Raw genomic sequence first — 27,500 nt, forward strand, 5'->3', positions numbered from 1 at the left:
GTAGCCCCCCGCTGTACTGGACCCCCGAAATGAGGATGCATGCACATGCACAAACACACATACGCAGGCAAACACACAAGCACGCACACACACACACACACACCCACACACATAAACATAAACGTGTACACGCACACATGCACACAATTCAAGAATTTCTCAGAATTATGAACAGGCAAGATGGGGGTGGGGTTGTATAAAATCAATTTTACATGTGAAATCTATGAACTAATCATGTTTTGGTACTTGTTGTCTAGCAGATACCAGTGAGAATTGAGTGTGGATAATGCAATTTAGTGAGACAGAATCATATAGGCCTTTCAGCGGGATTTATTTTTGTGGAAAAAATATGCTGGACTGGGCGGCGGTCATATTTTGTACCGCTCTGCGGTACATCTAGTTAAGTTTTGTATTTGTTGTTTTTCAGTTTTCATATCTGTACACATTTTCATATTTCTTTCTTTCTTTCTCTCTCTCAGTATGAGTACTTCAATGCGGTGCTGATAAATGAGGTGGATGAGGAAGGGAAGAGCGTAGAGCTGGGGGGAGAGTTTATCCTGCAGCCCAATGACCACTTCAACAACCTGTCTGTCAACCTCAGCCTGAGTGTGGTGCAGGTGCCAACCAACATGTACAACAAAGGTGGGTGTACCCTTCTCTACAGCTTATATGGATTATAGGTTACTCAACCCATATACTGAGCCCCTCTCCAAAAATACTTCCCCTCAATCCAGCAATAGTAAAGCACTACTTAACAGTATTTATCACCACCTGAACATCAGTTACCCCCCCCCCTCTCCCCCCAACTTCTCTCCAGCATAATTAATCCTCAATCTAACAATGTTAAACCTCTCTTTAACATGGCTTGCCCTGCCACACAACCTTATGCACCCTTCCACAGCATTGTTTACATCCTTTTCAATAGCACCCAATAGCACTTTCCACATTTGCAATTACTTACTGCAAAGTCCAACACCAACCTTCATGACCACATAAGCTATATGTCGGATATTAATTAATACTAAGTCATAACAACAAGACAGTTGTAATATGAAGTTTAATACAAACCTTGTCTGGCTGTTTAGATCTGCAATTAAAATAAATGATTCCCTTAAGTTTTAATTTTGCCGGCGGATTATTGATGTCCGCCCTGCATGCATTCTCACTTTTTTTCCTTCTCTGATTGAACGTCATCCGCGGCACACATTCTGAGTTTAATTAGCTGTTTAATAATCAGTGATTATGCTAACGAGCATGCCTCTGAAGTCAGAGATGAAGTCATATCCTTGTCCGCCACCGAGACTGGAGTGAATGTCATTTCAATATTTGCAGATGACAAAGAAACAAAAGTAAAGACAAGAGTGGAGATGAAGTGGAGACAGAGAGAGATGGAGAGAAAGAGAGGGAGAGAGAGAATGAGAGTGTGTGTGTGTAAGAGAGAGACAGAGGGAACAGCAGGGAATGAAGAAAGTGGGTTAAGTGAAAGTGGCTGGAGGATTGCGGAGAAGATTAATTACAGCTGGGTGAACGTATTGGTCTGGGAAAGAGTGCGAGAGAGAAAGAGAGAGAGAGAAAGAGAAAGAGAGAGAAGCCACCGCGAATGAGAAAAAAGGTCTGAATATCGTGATGAAATTTTCTAACAGAGTACACTTCCATGCGAAAGGGAAAAGACCTTTAGAATGTGAGGGAGAGAGACGAAATAGGGAAGGGGTGAAAGATGCAGCCCTGGAAGAGCAAAGAAAAGCGCCATTCTGCATAAACCCAGACAATGCCCTCATCAGATGGCAAAGGGGCTTGGGAGAGAGAGTGATTGAAAGAGTCATGAGATACTGAATAAGAGATGGAGAGAGAGAGAGAGATAGAAAGAAAGACAGCTGTGTTTAAAGTCTTCACCATTATTTGTGTTGAGTATGAATGTGTGGTAATTGGCAGGGCCTTTGATGAGATGGTAACTGCGTGCATGTTGGCTCTTTGTGTAGCTGAAGTGGGATTCAGTGCTCTTTAATGGCGTGACTGCAGCATCAACAGCCTTGTGCAAACACTGCATGATAGGAAACAGGGCTACAGAGTGATACACTCACATTAGCAGACATGGTGCAAGGAGTCAGCGCGCGCACACACACACACACACACAAAAACACACAATGACAGACACAAATATGCATATGGCGACAGTGACTCTGACAGACACAAACAAACAAATTAATTTAGAGAGCATTGCTGAATTTATTAATTTGCCTGTCCAGCTTTTCAATTCAATTTGGGTTATTATTTCGCTTCAGTGGATTTGCATAAAGGCCACAAACAAAATATAATGAAGCTTGTAAACAGATATAATGAGCAACAGTCTCTATGACCTTGTCTGTTCTACAATACTTAGACAGACATACACACATTGTCCCTCTCTCTTTTTCTCTCTCTCTCACACACACACACACACACACACACACACACACACACACACACACACACACACACACACACACACACACACACACAAACCGCATGCACACACAATTGTGAATGCAAAGATCACAGTTCTGTTTTAAGAAAAAGCAATGCGGTCTATAAAGAATTTGACAGCGCAGGTGATAAATGTTGCGGTAAATCCATAATAACATAAAGCTGGTTGTCACAGGAGACAAATTGTACCTGGTGTCCATGTGAAGAGAGGATCGATCTCCAGGCTGGCCGCTCACGTGACGATAGAAAACACAATCTCCTGTGTGCTCCCCAGAACACAAAACACACGAGTCAGGCGTGACACACATAAACGCTATACACATGCCCTCACTCACAAATCCTCACACTCACAAACAGGTCTAGCCAATCAATCACACACCTCCGTCTCCTGTTCTATACACACGCATGGTAGAGTCAGACGTACTCAGTCCACAGCAGTTTTGAGTTTGATGGACTGTTTTATGAGGGAATGCAATAGAGTGTGAGGTTAGGTCTCTGATGGGCGTTTGGGAACAGCTGAGGGAGGAGGCTACTTGAAACTGTGAGTTTCGGTCGGTGTGAGCGAGCGGACTTTCAGTTGACAGTAATTAACACCCTTTTGAACAATCTAAGCTGTACTTAACGCCAGAGGGCGGGATCAGACGCGGACTAGCTCCTTATAATATCGAGCACCTCTCAGGTAATCAGACAACAACTGCAGTGAGTTGGGAGAGAGAAAGCAAGAACACATAGGCTACTACTGGCCAAATCCTCTCCAATTGTTAGAATTGGACTCTGGGCGCTTGGGGAACAGCTGAGGGAGGAGGCTACTTGAAACTGTGAGTTTCGGGTCGGTGTGAGCGAGCCGGACTTTCAGTTGACAGTAATTAACACCCTTTTGAACAATCTAAGCTGTGCGAACGCCAGAGGGCGGCCCACGCTGATGCATCATTAGTGAGACAGGAGGACAGCTGCATGCAATTCCTAGCAGAATAAAATAGTGGCTGCTGCTGAAGGGGCAGCATAAGCTGCAGCCCGCCGCTTTCAGCCAGCCTCGTTTAAGACGGACACGGTCAAGACAAGCAAGTTTACCTGTGCAAGTACACCGGCACAGGCACCGATTAACGGCAAAATGTGCCGCTCCACCATATCTGTTATCACCGCCATTGCAGAAAACGGCATCATGCCAAAAGGGGCAGAAATGTCAAAGGGGCAGAAATCCCCTTCACCTCCAGGAACTTAAACGGTCCTCACCGACAGAAACCTCCTTCTCCATGGGCTTGTGGAACTGTCAATCCGCAGTCAACAAAACCGACTTCATAGCTGGCTATGCCAACCACCTTTCATTGGAACTCCTTGCTCTCACTGAGACTTGATCAAACCAGAGAACACTGCCACCCCGCTGCACTCTCCACTAACCTTACACTATCCCACACCCCTCGCCTATCTGGACGAGGAGGCGGACGGGCCTGCTGATCTCCAACAAATGGAAATTCACCCCGCTACTGCCTTCAAACAAATATGTCTCATTCAATTCCATGCCATCACAGTGATCGCCCCAGCAAAACTCTACGTGCTGGTCATCTACCGCCCTCCAGGCCAACTAGGCTTAATTTTATTGACGAACTTGACACTCTGCTATCCTCCATCCCTGAGCATGACTGTCCGCTTCTTGTTCTCGGTGATATGAACATCCACTTAGATGCCCCAGGCTCAGCGGACTTTTGGGCCCTGGTCCACTCCCTTTGACCTCGAACTGGTTCAAAGCCCACCGACTCACAAAGCTGGCAAAGAGCTTGACTTGATCTTCACTGAACTGCAGCACAGACACCCTCATGGTGACGCTCTCCATCTTTTCTGACCACTTCTTCATCCAGTTCAACGCCAGCCTGTCAGAACAGCCTCCGCCTCAGCCGATGGTCACGCTCCGCCGCAACATCCGAACCTGTCTCCAACGCACTTCTCCTCTGTGGTTGCCTCCGGCCCACCTCCACTCAACACCTTCTCCTCTCTGGAGGTTAATGAAGCCACTGACTCGCTCTGCTCCACACTGACCTCGCGGTTCAGACGAGCTGTGCCCTCTACCACAAGGCCAGCTCGATCCAAACATTCTCATCCATGGCTAAATGATACCCTCCGATCGCAGAAAGCACCAAACTCAGAGCCGCTGGAGAGGAAATGGCACAAATCCAAACTAGCTGACGACCTCTCAAAAATTACCAGACACTCCTGACCTCCTTTCTCAGCCAGCATCACTGCTGCTAAGACTGCTTTCTACCATGACAAAATCAACAGCGCTTACAGACACCGAAAAACTTTTCTCAACCTTCAAATCGCTACTCAACCCTCAGCTGCCTCCTCCTCCATCCAGCCTTACTGCAGATACCCTCGCCTCATTTTTACAAACAAAGTGGCGGCAATCAGCAGTCAATTTCTACATGCCCACTCAACGCATCTGACTCAGATACCGCGACTCCTACAACCTCTAGGGACTACTGGAACATCTTTTTCAGCATTCACGCTCTCTCCGAGAGTGAAGTGTCCAGACTCCTGACATGCAGCCGCCCTACCACATGCTCGCTGGACCCTATACCTACGAGCCTACTTCAGTCCATCAGCCCGACCATCGCTCCAGCTATCACACATGTGATCAATGCCTCGCTAACCTCCGCACATTTCCAACAGCTGCTCAAAATGGCCCGGTAACACCGCTATTTAAGAAAGATTCTCTCAACCCTGCTCAAGTCGAGAACTACCGCCCTGTCTCACTACTGCCTTTCCTATCCAAAGGCATTGAACGAGCAGTCTCCAAACAGGTCTCTGACTTCCTTTCACAGAACAACCTTCTGGATCCAAATCAGTCTGGGTTCAAAAGCCGCCACTCTACCAAAACGGCTCTGCTGTCTGTAACAGAAGCCTTAAAGAAGCTAGGGCGACCGCCGGGTCATCAGTACTCATTCTGCTTGACTTATCGGTTGCCTTTGACGGTTAATCACCAGATCCTTCTCTATACTCGCTGACATGGGAATCTCCGGTTCTGCTCTCTCCTGGTTTGAATCCTACCTCACAGGACGCCGCTTAACGTATCATGGCTTGGTCAGCTATCCGCGACCTCACCATCTAACCACAGGGGTCCCCAGGGCTCAGTGCTGGGCCCCCCTCCTCTTTGCTATCTACACCACCTCCTTGGGACAGATTATCCGTTCGCACGGCTTCTCATACCACTGCTATGCAGACAACACACAGCTCTATCTGTCCTTTCCACCTGACGCACCCCCTGGTTTCAGCACGGATCTCGATTGCCTTTCAGACATAGCTTCATGGATGAAGGCACACCACCTCCAGCTGAACCTCTCAAAGACTGAACTGCTGGTCATCCCAGCTAAACCTACCATACACCACGACATCAACATCAAATTTGACTCCCCTGTCTGTTTCAATCACCAGGACTGTAAGAAATCTAGGAGTTGTTCTTGACAACCAACTAAACTTCTCGGATCATGTTGCCTCAGTCGCCCGGCATGCCGCTTTGCACTCTACAACATAACGGAAAATCAGGACTTACTTGACTCAAGATGCTACCCAACTTCTGGTTCAGGCAATAGTCATCTTATGACTCGACTACTGCAATGCCCTCCTGACAGGTCTCCCAGCCTGGCGCGCAGTGAAACCACTTCAGATGATCCAGAACGCGGGGGCGCGCCTGGTCTACAACCAACCCAAAAGGGCACATGTTACCCCCGCTGCTCATCCAGCTACACTGGCTACCTATGGCGGCCCGTGATCAAATTCAAGTCTCTAACGCTTGCCTACAAAGTAGTTCCCGGTTCTGCTCCCACCTACTTGAATGCCCTCATACAGACTTACACTACCTCCAGACCGGGCCAAGCCCTCTGATCTAACAACGCCTAGCTCTACCACCGCACGCCAAGCCAATCCAAACTTTTCTCATCTGTTGTTCCTCGTTGGTGGAACACACTGCCAGTTCCTACAAGGGCAGGGACATCCTTTTCCACTTTCAAAAACTCCTGAAGACCCAGCTCTTTAGAGAACATCTACTCTCATAGCAACACTTACAACAAGTCTTACTGATCCTAGCACTCACCAGCCGTTTTAAACTGACAAGTAACTGTTAAAAACAGCACTCACCGACGACTTATTCTTACTGTACTCTAATGTTTTTTAAACTGTCCTAAAATTGTGAGAATTGTTCTAAAACTTACTGTTTACCATGTTGTTAGTCGCTTTGGTTAAAAAGCGTCAGCCAAATGTAATGTAATGTAATGTAATGATAGGTACAGTTATATCTGGAGGGAAACTGGTGCTGATTTTCAATGTCTTAGTTCAATTGCTGGTTTCATGTACTGTACAGTAGGTGCCTCTCACATGATATTGTATGCATGCATATTATTGCATGATATATGCCAACTTAAAGGACAAGTTCGGTATTTTACACTTAAAGCCCTGTTTTCAGATAGTTTATGATTAAATTGAACGTTTAAGATTGCAATTTGGACACATGCTGCTGTTCTGAGAATTTTCGGTTTCTGTGGTAGCGCCCCCCCTCCTCCACAACGCTGCATAGGTGCACTGGAACAATCCTTCCTAAAACGCATTAAACTTTCGTTTACAAAGACGTGAAACTCACCGAGGGGTGGTCAGGGGTGTTCGCTGATATGCTCACACAAAAATCGCTGCTACCAGAGAAACCAAAAATTCTCAGGACAGCAGCATGTGTCCAAATTTCAATCTTAAACGTTTTATTTAATCATAAACTATCTGAAAACAGGGCTTTAAGTGTAAAATACCGAACTTGTCCTTTAAATGAAGAGAAAATGAACTAAGTGTAGCCGGCAATGAGAAAACCATAGAATAGATTCAATGTCACTTTGTTTTTCTCTGTCCATGTAGTGAGGCGAGTAAATCTGTGAAATATTCGACAATTTCACTTTTTTTTACCCTTTAGTAACTTTTGTAACAAAAAGTGCATGTCCAACACAACTTTATACAGTTGGCCAAGGAACATCCTGTTAAATAGGTTTACGTTTGAGATCTGTCCTTCAGTCACTCAGCACAACAAATCCACCAATGTTACGCCACAATAACAGCATTTCTATACAGTGTTTTTCCTACATTCTAACATTTAATCATGCAATTCAAATGTATTTATTGTATTGGGTATTTTCATTTTAGACCTTTTGTACCTTTTTAAGGTATTTTGAAGGCACATTATTTATACTGTATACCGGTAAATAAGCAATGGTCACATGGCACCAGCAAAAGATCAATGCAGATCCAGTTGCTAGGCAGGAAAGACTAGCTTAAAGAAGAACAAGGTATTGTTTTTATGGTTTTATGCTGCTGTAATGTGGTTTTATGTGTGCAATAGAATAAGATACAATAGGATACAAAGCTGGGTGGATAACTCGTACTTACCCTTATCTAGTTTTGAGCACATTTAAAGCAGATGCTTGTGTTTGATTATATAAAATCACAGATTGTGTTCTGCTTTGTCCTGTGTTCTCATTCTGTTTTAAGGGAATTAAGTTACTTTGACTTTTACCTGTGTGTGTGTGTGTGTGTGTGTGTGTGTGTGTGTGTGTGTGTGTGTGCACAGATTTGTGTGTAAGTGTGTAGGCATGTGTCTCATGCAAAAGCACACAATCACTCAAACTTGCATTATCTGCGGCGTCCACTCTTATAAAATTTAAATGCTAAAGACATTAATGGACATCAGTGACAGAGTACCACATTAGTCTCTTCAAGTTTTTCACACACACACACACACACACACACACACACACACACACACACACACACACACAAACACACAAACCGAGCGGGCTGGCATTTATACAGCTCAGTTGGACAACCTTCAAAGCTACTCACTTGAAGCGTTTACCGTGTAATTACAGTAATCAAACGCATTCAGCAGCGCTCCTTCAAAGAGCCACATGATGGTTGTGAAGACACTCGGGACGGAAAATGCCAACACTTAAGAAGCAGAGGAACTACAGGACCAGAGTCTGCCAAAGAACCAACATAACAACAAAAAAACTCAAATCTTTCTAACCCCCCCATCAATCTGTGTATTAGAGCAGTTATTCTACAGGAGCGTCCAGACCAAGAGCATGAACACTGACTGTTTAATTGTCCATTGCCCATCCCACGTATCGCAGGATCAATTCACAGTCCAACAGGAATTGGATTTGAATGAACTTGACTTGAGGAAGCTAAACCTGAGTGGAACTGACTGATTTAGTGATGTGTTGCATTCAGGTCATTATGAGAATGCTAAATTAAAGGAATTACTGTATATTTTTATATTTCAAATTGCTTACTGTTGTTTACCCATGTAAACCAACATGTGTTTACCCCCGTGATGTGGTAGACTTCCACAGAATAGCCTCCCCCTCTGTCTCATTTAAATGGGAACTTCACTGCTTCAGCGAGATGAATGAAGCGCTAATATTTTAATATAATGGAGGACGTCCCTGGGTTTGTTCATTTAGGGAGTTCATTTCTGATTTAGCAAACGATTGAATTTCTCCTTTTGTTGGAATGAGGAGAGCCTACATCCTCATCTCTCTCTCTCTTTCTCTCTCTCTCTGTCTTTCTCGTTAATGAATAGAGGGATCAAGTCTGTCTGTCCACTATGTCCATACTACTCTCTACTACTCTACTGACCCATTAACAGTGCTAATATATGCACATAGTTATGCTTCCATACATAGGTGTCTGTGGAAGGTGTGGTTTTGTGATTGGTGTGAAGTGTCCTTATTTTTTCCTTTTGGCAGGAATAGAGGGGATCACATATTTGTGAAAGAGTGAATGTCTCATTGTTTTAATCTCCTATTCCCTCAGGAAGTCCTTCTCATGGTTTGTCTGTCTCTCTATCACTCTCTCTCTCATATCAAGTCAAGTCAAGTCAAGTTGTAATGGTCACCCATTAAAATGATGTGTTTTATTTTGAGCATGTACTCATATGGTTTTGAATGTTACTGCTGGTATAATAGTAATTATGTGAGTCATGAACATTAGATAGGCTACCAGAAATTAAGTAAACACACGGGTATAGGACTGATTTTCACTCTGATAATGAGGAACTCCCATCAATTGGCCTGTCAATCAATGGGAGGCGTTCGTGGGACAGGCTCAAAGTTTTCTTAGGTTCTGGTATCACGTTAGGTAGAGGCAGCGCGAACAGGCCTATGTGTTTGACATGTTGGACTACGTGAGTGTGGAGTATCGTCGCACGGTCTCGGATTACCCCTTTTTGTTCTAAAGGACATTGTTGGATGCTTTGCCTTTTTTTCTATATGGGGATTACTCATCTGGACGGACGTTTGCCAACAAGGACAGGCTGGTGAGACGCGGGGTTTTTAAAACCGGACCGCCGTGTCCTTCCTTATTTTTTTGCGTTCGCGGAGAGGCTGCCACTTCGTAAAAGGACATTGTTGTGTTTTCTCGGACATTTAGTTATTCCACGGTCTTGACCTATTGAACAATATACTTGACATTGTTTTGTGGGTTGTTTTGTGGGTATTTTTGGGGTTGCTGGTGCGATGCGCGCACTTTGTTTTGTTTATGAGTGAATGAATGGAGCTGGCCTATACTGTAGATTCCCGCCGGTACAATAATTCTATAAAGCACGGAGGTTTAACGTTTGTGTCCTTGTGTTATTCAACCGTGTTTGGTAAAACATCCTGGGGTTATTGCTAGGACGATCCATGTTTGTATTTTTTGGTTATTTAACGCATGTCCACTACTTTGATTGCCAGCAAGTGTAATGGAATAGTCGCCCGCACCTTTTGATGCGTATTGTAGCCCTCGCTTCCGAAAGCATTAGAGAGCGTTTGTTACATAGTGGTGGCCCGTACGGGGACTATTAAGACTTTATTTTGTTTTTCCATCCAACGTTTTCATAGGCATATGAAAAGTGTACATGTTTGTTAAGAATTTACTATACAATAATTTTTGTTTGTAGTTAAACACTGCAATACACTACACATACCATTGTCTGCTAAACATTAACATACACAACATACAACATAACATTCAACATGTTTAGTGAGCATCAGGTAGTTACAGATGTACTTGAAGAAGGTGATTTGGTATCACCTATAGGAAGTCACAAGCATGGCCAGCTTCAAAATGTCCATCCACACCGCCATGTGACTGTCAGAGCTGACCGCAGTGGCGTCAGTGAGATAAGCAGTCTTTTGGACGGGCTGTACTTGAATGAGCCTGAGCCTGATGAGGAACAACAGGGTGTTTTGAATGAAGTAAACGCTATTGAAGAACAATTGGAAAGCTTTAAAAGTCGTATGGATGCTCTGGAGGAACAACAGAAACAATCTATTGATAGTGCCTTGAGTCGTGAAGAAGGGATGAGAGCTTCAATTGATACCCTTGCAGAGGAATTTAAAGGATATGTAGACACTAGAATAAAAAAGCTGGATGAAGCTATAGTGGCTTGTTTACAACTTGGCGGGACCAAATGTGGCATGAGCAGATTACTTAAAATTATAAATAAATCACGGTTGTCCTGGCGACCCACGTCTTTCTCCCGCCTTTCACAGTGGGTGATGCCGATGGCACAAACTTAGGCCTTCAGCCTGTCGCAAGTAAACCACCCATCCACCTTGAGTTTCCCCAGTTTGGCACGCCAGGAAAATCCAGCTCAGTGGATGCCACAGAGTTCGTGAGAGCAATGTGAAAACTTTTGTCTCTGAGACCATTGAGTGACATTGAACTTATTGGCGCACTTAACACTGTCCTGAAAGGCTCAGCACATAGTTGGTGGGTCGCTACTCGTTCAAACATTACAAACTGGGCTGAATTCAAGGAAGCATTCCTGGTAGCCTTTCTGTCTTCTGATTATCAATCAGAAATTGAAGAGCAGTTACGGACCATGGTGCAAACCCCATCACAGTGCCTGAGAGATTTCTCATATGATTATCGGGCCTTGTGTCTTAAGTTGCGCTCTGATATGCCGGAAGAGGAAATTGTGCGGCGTATTTTGAATGCTTGTAACCCACGACTAGCCAGTGGATTACGAGGCATTGTTCGGACAGTGGAACAACTTGTAAAGGTTGGGTCTTTAATAGAGAGGGACTGGAGTAACACAAAAGAATATTGGACACGTGTGCAGCAGGCCAGCCCGCCGGACAAAAAATTCCAAAAAACTGCAAAAAAGGGGCCTGAAAAGAGCAGGGATGCTGATCTAGCTGTGGTTCAAGGCATGCCAGATCTCCTGGTGGTTCCTGTGGAGGTTAGAGGCATTGTAGGAGATGCTGTTGTAGACACAGGATGCACCTTCACACTTATGAGAAGAAGCCTGTGGGAAAAGATAAAAAAGAAAGATGAGCCATTAAGCACCGGTTTAGGTCAGAGGTTTGTTATGGCTAATGGACAGGAGAGTACTGCTATTGGGAGAACAACATTGCTCTTTCGGCTGCATGACTTACAACTTTCTGCCGCTGTATTTGTCCTGGATGATAAGCACCTGTATATGCCACTGTTGCTGGGTTTGGACTTCTTATGTGCCAGTCAGATGGTTTTGAAGCCGCATATGGGAAAGTTCAGTTTGCCCGGCGGCCAAGAACATAAGTTCACACGGAAGTCCCGGGACGCTCTTCAATGGGGCCAAGATGGGCCAGGAGTCCACTTTTATCTTGCTGTCACGGAGGCCACAGACACTAACTCAAACATCACCCCACTGCTGGAAATGCAGCCAGAAGTAGTGAGACCATTGCTGCAGAGATGGTCTTCAGTCTGGACAGAGACCAAAGGTGTCACTAATGTCCTCAAGCATCAGATCTTAACTTTGGATGAGGTGCCAGTGAGACAAAGGGCGTATAGGGTGTCACCTCAAAAGCAGTGCATCATAGCGGAACACATTCAGAAGATGTTGAAGGAGGGTGTCATCGAGCCGTCCTCGTCAGCTTGGGCCTCCCCAACAGTCCTGGTACCCAAAAAAGACGGCTCTTATAGATTCTGTGTCGACTTTCGCAAGTTAAATGCCAAAACCCACCATGATGCGTATCCGATGCCTCTTGTTCATGAAATCCTAGAATCCATGCAGGGTGCAAGTGTCTTTAGTTCATTGGACTTGCAAAGCGGATACTGGCAGGTAGAGATGGATGAAGACAGCAAGCGGAAGACCGCGGTGATAACACACATGGGCCTGTATCATTTCAAAGTCATGCCATTTGGTTTGCGTAACGCCGGCGCCACCTTCCAGCGACTCATGGAACATATCTTAGGAGAGCTAAGAGGAACAATTTGCTTTGTTTATATCGATGACATAGTTGTCTTTTCAAGGTCCCTAGAACAGCACCTTAGTGACCTGGAGGCAGTGTTCCAAAAGCTCCACCAAGCTCATCTCACTCTCAATATCAAGAAGTGCCACCTGTTGCAGACCCAGTTAAAATTTCTGGGACATGTTGTGTCAGGCAAGGGAGTTGAGGTAGATTCCTCTAAAGTGGAAGCTATTAGCAATTACCCTGCACCAACCGACTTGAAGTCATTGCAAAGATTCCTGGGGCTTGTGGGCTGGTATCATAAATTCATCCCGAATCTGGCTGATGTGTCTGCTCCGATGAACCAGCTGAAAAAGAAAGCGGTTGCTTGGAACTGGACCGCAGACTGCCAAGCAGCATTTGAGCAGCTTAAGCTGGCTTTGCAGGCTCCGCCTGTCCTGGCACATCCCCACATCCGTCACCCTTTTCAGGTGCACACTGACGCAAGTGATGTGGGGTTGGGTGCCATTCTCACCCAGAATGTTGCTGGCGAAGAAAGGGCAATTGCATATGCGTCTAGGGCACTAAAGGATGCAGAAGTGAGGTACTCCACAGCAGAAAAAGAATGTCTGGCTGTAGTGTGGGCAGTGGAAAAGTGGAGGCATTATTTAGAGGGGAGCACTTTTGATGTCTTCACTGATCACAGTGCTCTTTCTTGGGTTTTTAACTGCCCAAAAACCTCATCCAGGCTTACACGGTGGACCTTGAGATTGCAGCCTTTTTCATTCCGCGTCCATTACAAGAAAGGGTGTTGCAACGTTGTCCCCGACGCCCTGTCCCGCTCACCTGCAGGGGACATGTGCATTGCTGTAGCCAAGACACACTGGGCTGAACTGCCAACAACCCTACAGGAGATTGAAGAAGCACAGCAGACAGATCCTGTCTGTGAAGAGCTGAGGCAAGAAGAACCAAGAACAAGCCCAGGCCGAGTCCACTATCAAGACCAGCAGGGAGTTCTGTATCGTGGAGTGCCATCCAAATACACTGGATTTAACTACCAGCTGGTGGTCCCGAGCAAGATGGTGCCAGAGTTCCTTGCTTACTTTCATAACAGTCCTATCGGAGGCCATCTTGGAAGGATGAAGACCCTCCTCAGGATCTTGGAGGTGGCCTGGTGGCCATCTATACGAAAAGATGTGTGGGATCATGTCCGCTCGTGTCAGAAATGCCAGCAGTATAAAGCAACAAACGAAAGACCTGCTGGCCAATTACAACAGACGAACGTCCAGACTCCTGGTGAGATGATTGGAGTAGATTTCATGGGTCCATTCCCACTCAGTAAGGCCCGGAACACAATGCTCATGGTTGTCGTGGATTATTACACCAAGTGGGTGGAGTTGTTCCCAATGAAAGATGCGAAGACTCCACGGGTCTGTAAAATCCTGAAGGATGAAGTCTTCACTAGGTGGGGAGTGCCTGCCTACATGGTATCGGATCGTGGACCCCAGTTCACCAGTCAAGTCATGTCCTCTCTGTGTGAGTCATGGGGGGTTATGCAAAAGCTGTCAACAGCATACCACCCTCAGACGAACATGACTGAAAGGGTGAATAGAACCATGAAAACCATGATAGCATCTTTTGTGGAGCAGCACCATCAAAACTGGGACAGGTGGCTCCCAGAATTCCGCCTGGCCATTAACAGCGCCACACATGAGACAACTGGGGTGACACCAGCCTTGTTGGCTTAGGGAAATAGCATTAAGGGGCCATTTGAGCGTCTCATCTCCAAAACACCAACACCTACCTCACCTGCATACACAACAGTTCACAGACAGCAAAACATTCATCAAGAGGTTCAGCGACATGTAGGTTTAGCCAAAACCAGACAAGCCAGATACTACAATGCACGCCATAGGTATGTACACTTTATGGTCGGTGATCTGGTCTGGCTTAGGGCGCACCCACTGTCGAAAGCAGCTGTCAAATTTTCCGCCAAACTTGCACCCCGTTGGTCGGGACCTGCTAAGGTAGAAAAAAGATTAGGTCCAGTAAACTACCGTGTGCGCTGGGTGTCGGATAATGCAAAAGTAGACACAGTCAATGTGGTGGACATGAAACCCTTCTTTGGTCCAGATATGCCGCTGGCTGGGGGGGGGGGAATGTAATGGTCACCCATTAAAATGATGTGTTTTATTTTGAGCATGTACTCATATGGTTTTGAATGTTACTGCTGGTATAATAGTAATTATGTGAGTCATGAACATTAGATAGGCTACCAGAAATTAAGTAAACACACGGGTATAGGACTGATTTTCACTCTGATAATGAGGAACTCCCATCAATTGGCCTGTCAATCAATGGGAGGCGTTCGTGGGACAGGCTCAAAGTTTTCTTAGGTTCTGGTATCACGTTAGGTAGAGGCAGCTGAACAGGCCTATGTGTTTGACATGTTGGACTACGTGAGTGTGGAGTATCGTCGCACGGTCTCGGATTACCCTTTTTTTGTTCTAAAGGACATTGTTGGATGCTTTGCCTTTTTTTCTATATGGGGATTACTCATCTGGACGGACGTTTGCCAACAAGGACAGGCTGGTGAGACGCGGGGTTTTAAAACCGGACGCCCGTGTCCTTCCTTTTTTTTTGCGTTCGGAGAGGCTGCCACCGTCGTAAAAGGACATTGTTGTGTTTTCTCGACATTTAGTTATTCCACGGTCTTGACCTATTGAACAATATACTTGACATTGTTTTGTGGGTTGTTTTGTGGGTATTTTGGGGTTGCTGGTGCGATGCGCCAAGACTTTGTTTTGTTTATGAGTGAATGAATGGAGCTGGCCTATACTGTAGATTCCCGCCGGTACAATAATTCTATAAAGCACGGAGGTTTAACGTTTGTGTCCTTGTGTTATTCAACCGTGTTTGGTAAAACATCCTGGGGTTATTGCTAGGACGATCCATGTTTGTATTTTTTTGGTTATTTAACGCATGTCCACTACTTTGATTGCCAGCAAGTGTAATGGAATAGTCGCCCGCACCTTTTGATGCGTATTGTAGCCCTCGCTTCCGAAAGCATTAGAGAGCGTTTGTTACAAAGTCAAATGATTCTTCTGTAAGGCTTTGTATTTATAAAAACAACAAACAAACAATGAATAAACCAAAAGCATCAGTCTAATTGAATGTAAGTTATATAAGTAAATATTCTAATAACAAAGTATAAGCTTCAGGGCTTCAAGTTTTCAGAGACTGCACCAGAATTCAGGCTTAGGCCAAGTTGTTTAGATAGGGAAGCAGATGATTTTTGGGTGACTTCAGGCAGATAGTTATTCCTTGCTTTAATCCCCGAAAATGTTAACAAACATAGACTAATACACACTGTAGATCTACCTACCAACATACATGCGCAAAATTCTGTTGAATTCATCTGAGTTCAGTGCAATTTACTAGTCTCTCTCTCTCTCTCTCTCTCTCTCTCTTTCTCTCTCTCTCTTTCTTTCTCCCTCCCTCTCTTTGCTCCTGCTGCATACTTTCTTTCCCCTAACAGATAGCTAACATGCTCTTCTGCTGATAGCCCTGGCCTGCCTGCCCGCTCTCCCTTGCGCCCAATGAGATTCATAGCTCCTTTAGCAGCGAAATTGAAAAGAAACCTGTTTCATCTCATTTCAATATCTGCCAGGAGTGACTGCTGGCGCCTCTCTCACACACACACACACACACACACACTAACACACACACACACTCACATGCACATACGCACACATGCACACACACACAAAGACACACACACACACACACAGACTCTATCAGTCTACTTTTGTCTCAGAAGAAATGTATTGCTTTAAATGATTATTGGGGATTATTACAGCCAGGGGATGTAGCTGCTTGAATGTGGAGGTGTGTGCTGCTTCTTTGCCTGCTCCTCTCCCCTCAGGCAGAGAGGCAGAGGAACAGGCAGACAGGCACGCTTGCATGGCATGCTGGGGTATGAGTAGGAGTTCCAGTTGGAGAGCTTTTTACTCACTGCCTGTTTAGTTTTTCCTACAGTAACACCTGCACCCTACACCCTACACCGCCTGGCTGCCAGCTCCTCCTCACATGCCAATCTCTCTTAACCATTTGAGCTGTAGATAATAATGATGTCGGGCTAGATTCTTTCAGTTGCATATCAAAGCAGAATATCTGGTTAAGGTGTGTTTTGGGGGGGTATCATCACCTGCCGACTGTTCTGTTTGCACTTAGCATAACTCCCACCGGATCTTAGCAGCGGTGGCTCCCGACTGAATAATGCCTATGATCCATTTAGTGAAATCCCAGGATAATATCTCACTGAAACCATAACTTTAGATATGAATTCTCATAACTCTCCTCTGCATCTCTCTTTCTCTTGCCTGTTTTTTCCATCTACTATTTCCTCATCCTCTCTCCTTCCTTTTGCCAGACTCAGCCATTGTTAATGGGGTGTACTGGTCCGAAGCCCTCAACAAGGTGTTTGTGGACAACTTCGAGAGAGACCCCTCTCTCATATGGCAGTACTTTGGGAGCGCTAAGGGCTTCTTCAGACAATATCCAGGTGATTTATGATGCGCATGTAATGTGTTTGGTCATATGGTTACACCATGTAGGATTTCACTATATATACTGCTGATATACTGCTGTGTGTGTGTGTGTGTGTGTGTGTGTGTGTGTGTGTGTGTGTGTGTGTGTGTGTGTGTGTGTGTGTGTGTGTGTGTATGTGTGTGTGTGTGTGTGTTGTTTGGCTGAGGCTGACATTGTGAAAGATGGCACACAGACCCAGCGTAATTAGTTTGGCTGGACCTGTGTCCCTTAAGGCATAATGCTGGAGAATCTGGAGCTAAGTGACTGTCAGGTAGAGCAGGCTGGAGAAAGAAACACGGGGAATAAAAACGGAGGCAGGGAGAGAGAGAGTGCGTTAAAATGAAACAGAAGACCGCAAAAGAGGAGGAGAAGTCAAAGACAAGAGAAGGTAGCTGTACGTACACACCGCCTCCGACTTGAGCTGCAAAAGATACAGGAAGTCATTCATTTTCAATGGAAGCCGGCTTCTCTCAGCTGCAAGAAGCAGCAAATTTGACGGCGTCAAGGTTTGGGCATCCTGAGCGACTTGAGCAGAAAGCAGAAATTTGGTCAACTTTATGCTAATGAGCTATGATGCGGTTCAGCGGCAAACGATAAGCAACGTAGAATGCTACCACGTCAGAGCGGCCAAAGCGTCAAAAGCTTCCTCGTACTTTTTGACAAGCCTCCTTAACAGGGCGCCAGAGCTTCTTTTGCAGCTCAAGTCGGCAGCGGTGTGTACGTACAGTAATGGTTCATGAACACAGTGAGAGATGGAGAGAGACAGAAGATGTTACTGAGAGGAGTAGCATGCTGTAGCACAGGGAAGAGGAGGGGAGTGAGCAGAAGCTACTGTAAGGGATCAACAAAGTCCTAGACGTGACTGAGGTGGAACCACTGGTGAACAAAGTGTAGCTCCATGTTCATCGAGAGACTCAGTCACACACACGCACACACACAAACGCACGCACGCACACACACACACACACACACACACTCCCCATTTCACATCTAGAAATAAACTCACCTGCACAAACACACACCGCCTCCCGCTGATTCAATTACCCGTGCTCTTTATTGGGATTGGCCGCCTTATTGAGTGATGCATTGAGCAGCTCAGATGCCGCAGATTGCCAGTCAGCCCCTCTGACAGACGAGCGGATATACAGACACGGAGCGGAACGGCTCTCTCTGTCCGCCTGCCACTCCATCTCCATCTCTCTCTCTCTCTCCCTCCCTCTCTCTCCCTTCTCTCTCCCTCTCTCAAACACTCCCTCCACCCACCCCCCATTCAAAGCGCTGCTTATTAACATTCATAGGCTGCCCATAAAGGCCCCTTCCATTTAGGCGCTCTCTTTTTCACACTTCACTTGCCGGCGTCCAATCTCCCGTGGTCGCTGGCGCCGCTGCAGCTCTAATCTGGCTGATAATAGGGACTTTCATTACGGTTGCCTCTCCGTCGGAGGAGGCGGCGCTGGCCGACTTCATTGTGGGTTCGTTGAGTGTTTGTGTAAGCTTTTAATGCTGTCCGGGTTATTTATTTCCCCTCCCGCAATCTTTCTCAATTTTTTTTTTACTTCTTTCTCTCTGGTTTCTTCCTCCCCCCGTCTCTCTCTCTTTCTCTCTCTCTCTCTCTCTCTCTCTCTTTCTCTCTCTCTCTCTCTCTCTGTGCTTCTCTCTAGGTATAAAATGGACCCCGGATGAGCACGGCGTCATAGCATTTGACTGTCGAAATCGAAAATGGTGAGAACCTCGTTGGCCCCTTCACGTGGCAAACGTAGTGAAAACAGTTCCACTCCAGTGCCCAGACAACACAGCACAATGAGCTCCAGTGCGTGGACAATGCTGCTGATGACATGTCTCTGATCCATGTGTGTTTGTGCCATATTTGGGCAAGACTACATACTGTAGTTATGGTAGCCCGTTTCTTTAGCCTGTGGAACATAGTAATGGCTGATAGAGATCAGGCCATGTAGGTGTCTGCACAGGTGATTTCTTTATGCTGCCCGATAAAGCCTTCTCTAAGACATGGACAGTCAATACATAGTGCCACTATATTCCTCAGGCATATCAAATCTGCTGTTTTCTGTTGTTCCCTTGTTCTGCATTGTGTATGCTGGCATTTCTTTATGTACTGTGTGTGTGTGTGTGTGTGTGTGTGTGTGTGTGTGAGAGCAGGTATATTCAGGCGGCGACGTCTCCTAAGGATGTGGTGATCCTGGTGGACGTGAGTGGCAGCATGAAGGGCTTGAGGCTGACCATCGCCCGCCAGACAGTCTCCTCCATCCTGGACACACTGGGCGACGATGACTTCTTCAACATTATTGCTGTGAGTCTCTCTCTCTGTCTCTCACACACACACACACACACACACACACACACACACACACACACACACGGCTTTCCCGCCCACAAGTTAAGTGATTTATGTTTCACACAACTATTGAAGCCCTGAGTTCAACTGAACTCATCAAAGCAGTGACTAGTCACAACAATGCCTTTGTGGAGAGAAATTGTGTATGACCATTTTCTTTTCAGCATGAAATAAACATTTCACATCAGCAGTGCCCATGCCTCTTTTTACATAAAAAGTAGCCAAACTGCTCCTTTTAGCTGAAAAAAAACAACAACTCTCCCTCAGTAGGGATTTAGTGAACAGACAAAGAGAGAAAAATACAAGAGCTTGGTCTTAGCGTAAGAAGAAAATTCACTAAACAGCTGCTGAAAGTTTGTCATTCTGAAAGCTGCCTCTGTGTATGCTGATTGAGACATTTTTTTGGGGGGGTGGAGGGGGAGTTGGGGGTGGCAGGGACTGCTTTCTCTGAGGGCTCTTTGGTACCCTCCTACTCTCATGACGCCTGCTGCTGCTGGTGCTGCTGGTGGTGCTGCTGGTGGTGTCCTGGGCTTGGTGCGGCCCCAGCGCTGTGTGTGTGTGCAGCCTGTAATTTGGCCCCGGCTGCTGGTGGGAGTCTGGTTTATTTTGAGAAGGGCTGGCAGGAAGAGATGTTTCAGGAGACGGCCTGTGGTGCACTGCTGAGATCAAGGGTGTGTGTGTGGGCGTAGTTTTGTCTGTGTGTGTGTGTGTGTGTGGGCGTACTTTCTCTGTGTGTGTGTGTGTGTGTGTGTGTGTGTGTGTGTGTGTGTGTGTGTGTGTGTGTGTGTGTGTTGTGTGTATGTGCGTCTCTATTTGTGTCAATGTGCAAATAGGATGTTTTGCGGAAGAGAAAATATGTGAGTTTCTTTGTGTATGTCTGTGTGTATGTCTGTGTCTGTGTCTGTGTCTGTGTCTGTGTCTGTGTGTGTGTCTGTGTGTGTAGGAGTTTGTGTCTGTATTGGAGCCATCTGACTGTGCTTTGCTGTCTCTGACAGCCAGACTGACACCCAGCAGTATAGCCAGTTCTAATTTGGCAGTGTGCCTTCATGTGCAGATTAGAGATGTAATGCGGCTCTCTTGGCTGAGTGGGGAGCCGCACAGGTGTTTTTCAGTTTTGCGTTATTCCCAGGCCCCCTCCACTTCCTGTTTCTGCTGATGCGACCGTAGAGTGGCCAGGTCAGGCCTCCCAGCTGTCCAGAATCTTCCCCCTGTCACCTGGTGTTTTCTGCTACTGCAGCTTGTCCTGTTTGTCCCCCGATCACACTTGCAGCCAGGTCACAGTTGAGCACTGAGAAAATGACTAAAAAGCTTGGAGGAGTGAATATATTTCTTTTGCCTGTAGCAGCATGCCCGTGGAGGTGTTTGTGCTATGGGCCGATCACAGAGTGTGACTTTGGAAAGCCAAAAAGCCAAAACCTCACTCCTGGATCCCCGACAGTCCACCGCCTCCCCCCAACAACCCCCCCCCACACACACACACACACACTCACACACACCCCCAGCCAATCACGGGGCGAGACTAATCAGTGGTGCACCGTGGCACTGGCCAATTAGGCGGCGTTTGGATGAATGCATCAGAATTGCAAACGAGTCCCTTTGATTAGATTAGGCCTTGGGCAGTGGATTTCTCACATCGGTATCACATCGGCGGAGTTTTTGATGGTGGTTCAAATCGAAGCATTTTCACAGATTCGATGCCAGAGCCAGTCCTCTGCCGCTTCTCTCCTACAAAGTCTTAATTAGCCGTATATCCCCTTGCATCATAATCATATTGACTGAATTAATATTTTTTTTTATTCAGTAAACCATCTAAGAGACAGAGAAAGATAGAGAAAGAGAGACTGTAGACTCTGTATTCATAGAGGAAACATTGTTCTATGATAGTTTATTCAGACTCTTGTGATTACTACAATAGCCCTTGTTGTGCTCTGAAAAGAACAAATGTTTTTATGGCATAACTGGTGTGTCCACACTTGTCGTAAAAAGTACGCCCCCGCCCAACACCCCCCACCCCCTCCCCCTGTCCCTACGTAGAGAGATTACGACCGAGCGCGCAACGGCAGGGAAACATAGGCATCGTTTTCTAATTTACTTTGAAGTCTAATTTCTAGTCATGCATTAAATTAACAATATTATCTGAAAAAGGCAGGCTGCTTCCAGGGTTTAAGCTGGAGCACGGGGGATCGACGCCGCGTGGAGGGAGCACTTGGAAGCCATGCAGAAAATGAAGGGAGAGAGAGAAAGAGATGGAGAAAGAGGTAGAGACAGAGAGAGAGATGGGTGTTGCTTGTGTTCATATATAGAGGGAAAGAGAGAGTGATTATGGGGGATTGCAGGAGTGTTTTGTTGGGGCGAGACGCGGCGCTGCTGTCCTCCATGGCCGCCTGGCTGCAGTGAGAAGCTTATCGGGGGCCGCCGCACAGTCATCACAGAGAGCAGCTCAGGTGTGACCTTGCTGGGGCCGTGTTTACAGCTGCCATGGGTGTGCTAACTCATCCCTTTAACACACACACACACATGCATACACACACACACACACACACACACACACACATACATACACACACACACACACACACACACACAAACATACACATGCATACACACACACACACACACTCACACACACACACACACACACATGCATACACACACACACACACACATCGAACACACACACACACACACACATACACACATCGAACACCTACTGTATGTCTCTTTCTTGTCCTCTCTTGCTCTGACCTCTATCAGTATCTCTGTCACTCTATTTAACTTTCACTTTTTCTCTGTCTAACTTTTCTGTCTTGTTTGCTGTAGCAGCTTTAAGTAACAGGAGTGTAGTGTGCACGCAGGCAGCTGGGGCTATTACATTAGTTTACTGTACATGGCAAACAATCAGCATGTGTCAAAAAGGCCAGTCTTGTTAGCCACAGTACTTTGTGATGCTGAATGTCTATTCTGTGGTTTCCTGTCAGCTTATTAAATGTTCCAGTTCTTGACCAAGTGGGCTAATGAATATGCACACACATTATACACAGAGTGAATGAACGTGTACACACACACACACACACACACACACACACACACACACACACACACACAGTTACTATACAAAAAATATTTTAGAAATTAAATGGAGAAATTGAAAAAGTGAAGTTACTCTGTGATCAAGATACAACATATAGTCTTGAATTTCAAAACAGATTCTGTGTGCTGTGCCCAAATAAGTACAGAAAGCCAGAAATGTCAGCCACACTATCCCCCACACCACCCCACCCCACCCAAAAGTGTCTGAAGGCACGACTCACTTCTCATGAAACAGATCACCACAAAATGATCAACAGATCTGACAGTCTTCTACTCAGCCAGCCAGTCAGCCTGTTAGTCAGAGTGTCAGAGTGACAGACCAGTCAGGAAATTAATAAACCGCCACAGCTTCACATTTCCGCCTACCTGCTAGCAGTGGCATCTGTATGTGCGTAACTGATGTCAAAGAATGAGACATGTTTGTCAAGTTTCTGAAAAGATTATACGTTTTAGAAGTTAGAAATGGTGTGTATTATCAGTGTGGAAATCTGAGTAGGTTATGTGGTGTGAATGGTACACAGTTGCACACACAATGAGATGCAAGTCAGCAAGTAATAATACCAACAGGTTAAGGCCCTGTTACAGGCTTAAAGACTCTTTGTAGAGCTTCTAGAATGTCCAAGCAGCAAGATTTATTTATTTATTTATTTATTTTTCATTAATCTGAGATCTTTCTGAGCATGTTTGTTCCTCTCCTCCGTCTCAGGCCCCCAGCAGCGTAAATGCTGTGAGTGGAGATGATTGCCTGGTTATTACCTGTGTTCAGAGGCAGTCAGCTGTGAAATCTTTAATGATGTGACAAAGAGCTCAGTGGCAGGCTATGATTGAGTGGAGCGTCATGTCAACAATGTAGAAAAATAAATAATGAGTCATGAACGAATATAAAAAAAATGTGAAATTTCTCTGCTACAGTACGTGACTGAAACAGGTGAGAAAAGAGAGCGGAGTTTGTTCTAACCACTTCACACTGCTTGATAGTTAAATGAATTGGAAAATGAGTCTCTCTCTCTCTCTCTCTCTCTCTCTCTCTCTCCCTCTATATCATTTTGTATCTTTCTAATTGTGTCTAATTGTCACCATCCATTTGTGTGTGTGTGTGTGTGTGTGTGTGTGTTTGTTTCAGTACAACGAGGAGCTGCATTACGTAGAGCCGTGTCTTAACGGAACGCTGGTCCAGGCTGACGTGACCAACAAAGATGTAAGTTGAAATGACCTATGAACAGATTGTCAGTGTCATATTCTGCATAATATTTGCCTCCACATATAGTTCTCCTAATATTTACCCTGCCACTCCTCATCTCAGGGCACTGGGGGAAATGCTCCCTGATCACTCTGTTGTACTCACTGAAAAACAAACAGGGGACAGTGGGGATGGGGTTGTGTGTGCAGTGGACTCCGCATTGGTTTATTTCTCTGGGAATGTTTGGCTTTTGCTCAGTAATGAGGCTGTCTGTCTATCAGAGCGGTGCGCTCCGCCCGTGTCTCTGTGGAGACGGGTTTCATTAAGATGACCTCTCTGATAGCGGCCCAGAGGAGGCCCGTGCGTGGCGCGCCTCAACCCCAGGGCCCTGGCTTACACGCCACGAGTCTCCTGCCCTGAGAGAGTAGCGCATCAGCTTTCATCTCCTCACAACTTTGCTCCTCCACCATGTCAGATATGCAGACCATGATGCAAACGTAGAATTGCTCCCGTGCCTAAACTATAGTTAAAACTTATGTAAACTTACTGGTGAACTTTATTCTGGTGTTCTGTTATTGAAAATAATGAAGGATGGATGTGGTCATCTGCATGTTTTTTCTTTTTTGTGCTTTAATTTGCTCTGTGGAATTGTGTTGACTCTTGTATGGATATTTATGATTTAGTGCAGAGTCTTTTATCTGTGTTTACTCACACACTACAATCCTCCAAATCCTCTGCCTTGGTATGCGCCAGGGCAAGATTAATATTAGAGAGGCGGGAGGATAGATATGAAGTTTATAGCACACACACACACACACACACACACACACACACACACACAAACACACTCTGTGGATATGCATATACTGTACACACATTCATTCTCTCACACACACACACATAGACATAGACACATGAAATGCATGCTGTGAGTCAAATGTTGACACATAATCTAATTTAAGATGAATGTAAAAGTAAGGTGTTTAGCTGTTTACACCTAACACCTTGGGAGGATAAGTGCACAAGGGAAAGGCACTACACAATAGATGGTGATTGACTGTTTGAGTGAGTGAGTAAGTGTGTGAGTAAGTGAGTGAGTGAGAGAACGAGTGAGTGAGCAAGATGGATAGAGTGAGAAAGAGAGTGAAGGAGACAGAAAGAGAGAGAGAGAGTGAGACTGAAATCTATCCACTTGTTTTGTGCTTGGGGCTTATCAGCCCAGCAGTAAATCAATCCCTGCTATGAGACCTCCATCTTTGGACTTGTGTGAGTGAAAGAGTGTGACTGTAAGAGCTGTGTGACAGAGAGCGAGAAATAGACATAATGGAGAGGAAATGAAAAAGCTGGTGCGGGAAAAGTACCTGCGTGTGTGTGTGTGTGTGTGTGTGTGTGTGTGTGTGTGTGTGTGTGTGTGTGCGTGTGTGCGCGCATATGTGTATGTGAACACGTGTGTTGGGTGTTAATTTTAGTGTGTGTGATTCTAATATATAGCTTTAGTACACCAGCAAATGGTGTGTGTGTGCGCGTGTGTGTTTAAAAGCTGTGTCAATGTATGTCCATGTGCATCTGCTTGAGAGAGTGTTGAGTGCAAATGAGGAGAATGTTTTGTAGGTGAATTAGTGTTGGTGATATTGGTATGCTCTTACTCAGTCTTTTTTGGAAGAAGAAAAATAAGGCAGGGCTTGATAGGGGAAATGAGAGACTATCTATGAATGGTTGGGTATAAAGTGAAAGGATAAAGAGAGAGAGAGAGAGAAAGAGAGAGAGGCAGGGGTTGACTGCTAAAGACAAAGAGATGTTTTGATTGTAAAAACAGCAGGTGCACATCAGTCTGAAAGATTCCTAAAATTGCTTTTTTCCTGTTTCGTTGTCTCTCTGTCTCTCTCTCCTTCTCAGTGTCTCTCTGTGACTCTGTGACTCACTCTCCCTTCTCCTCTCTCATCACTTCTATCTCTCTCTCTCTCTCTCTTGCTCAATTTCTCTGCCGTTTCTCGACACCCCCGGACTCTTTTTAATTCATCCGACCCCATCACATTTAATGCCTTACAGAATTAATTCCCCGTTTTCACTTCATTATGTTTTTTTTTTGGCCTCCGTCTTCGTTCGTCGGCAAAGACACCTGTTCTGGTGAGATGAAGTCGGGGAGAATAAGTGCCCAGCTTTGTGGATAAAAGAGCGAGGGCTTATTCCAGCTCTGGCGTCTAAGCCGGGGAGCACAGCTCTCTCCTTGACACCGGCGGAGAGCGGGTGATTGTGGGTAGTCTTATCAGGTGTGTGATGGGTAATGTGCTCCCTTGCCCTCTATCACAGTCCCAGGGTTGTTTTAGCTTTCGTCTCATCGCACTCTCCCCCTATCTTGCTGTCTCCCCATCTCATCCCCTCTCTCTCTCTCTCCCTCCCCTCTCTAGTTCTCTCTTCCTTTCTTTTTCTCTATCTTGCTCTCTCTCCCTTTCTTATCATTGGACTGAGATAGTGAAGCCATTATGCTATCAGCAGCCCACTGCCCCTAAGGTTAGTTTGGAGACTGACTGATAGTAGGCCTCCAAACCCCCTCCTCTCTGTCCCTCTGCTGCACCTCTCCTCTGCACCTCTCCCTCTCTCTCTCTGTATCTCTCTTCATCTGTTTATCTCTATGTTTCTCCTTCACCCTCGTTCACCTCTCAGAGTTTTTCCTCACTCATATTCTCACACCCTAACTCTGACTTGGCCAGTTATCTTTTCTCAAACACTGATTACTTTTTGACTTTTATACCTTTTTTAATAAGTTTTTTCCCCTTTCTGTTTCTGTGTGTCTCTCTCTCTTTCATCTTTCTTATTTCTGTGCTCTGTCTTGGTGTCTTCTATCTCACTCTTGTTAAAAGATGAGGACAGTACTTGGACAGTAATTTGCTGACTCTCTATTGTCCATCAGTGTCTGGGCTTCGCCTCCTGTCCACTCCATCACTGCATCAATCTTTGTTCCCTTGTGTTCTCCACTCTTCTCTCTCTCTCTCTCTCTCTCTCTCTCTCTCTCTCTCTCTCTCTCTCTCTCTCTCGAAATCTCTCTTCTTTCTTTCAGTATCTCTGTTTCTTTTTCTCATTTCTCTGTCTGCTGCCCTCCTGCCGTTGCTAAAGTGTGACAGACACGCACGCACGCATGCACGCACGCACGCACACACACACACACACACACACACACACACACACACACGCCTCTAGCTCCCATCTCCTCTCAGCTCTGCTGTATGAAGGCCCTGTAAATGAGGGAGCTGGATGGAAGTGAAACGGTATGCTCCTCATCTCCCCAGCAGACTCTGGTCTCTCCACCCACCCACCCACCTTCAGCACCCTGTGAAATTGGCCCAGATATATGGCCACTTTGAGCCAAAGAGTGTGAAGAGGCCACTCTCAGTATCTAAACATTAGACTGATGGAATTGTAAACATGTACTTAAGTCAGATGGTGTGTGTGTGTGTGTGTGTGTGTGTGTGTGTGTGTGTGTGTGTGTGTGTGTGTGTGTGTGTGTGTGTGTGTGTGTGTGTGTGTGTCGGCGTCTGCATGTCTACAGGTTGTACATATTTTTGTTCTGTTCATTTTGAAATGTAAAGATGCATAGATCCTT

General features: G+C 45.7%; 1 protein-coding gene across 4 annotated transcripts in view; it reads left to right on the top strand.

Annotated features, from left to right (window-relative positions):
• Positions 1-27,500, top strand: part of cacna2d3a (calcium channel, voltage-dependent, alpha 2/delta subunit 3a) — a 186,941-nt gene that overhangs the window by 65,100 nt on the left and 94,341 nt on the right. For 3 of the 4 annotated variants that reach the window (XM_048240656.1, XM_048240657.1, XM_048240658.1), the window contains exons 5-9: positions 480-642; positions 17,119-17,250; positions 18,938-18,998; positions 19,434-19,584; positions 23,843-23,917. In XM_048240656.1, coding sequence (XP_048096613.1) covers positions 480-642; positions 17,119-17,250; positions 18,938-18,998; positions 19,434-19,584; positions 23,843-23,917 — 582 coding nt within the window. The remainder of the gene's footprint in view (positions 1-479; positions 643-17,118; positions 17,251-18,937; positions 18,999-19,433; positions 19,585-23,842; positions 23,918-27,500) is intronic. The other variant, XM_048240659.1, reaches the window with a different exon arrangement.

This window comes from Alosa alosa, chromosome 4, assembly GCF_017589495.1.
Source record: "Alosa alosa isolate M-15738 ecotype Scorff River chromosome 4, AALO_Geno_1.1, whole genome shotgun sequence".
Lineage (NCBI taxonomy): Eukaryota > Metazoa > Chordata > Actinopteri > Clupeiformes > Clupeidae > Alosa > Alosa alosa.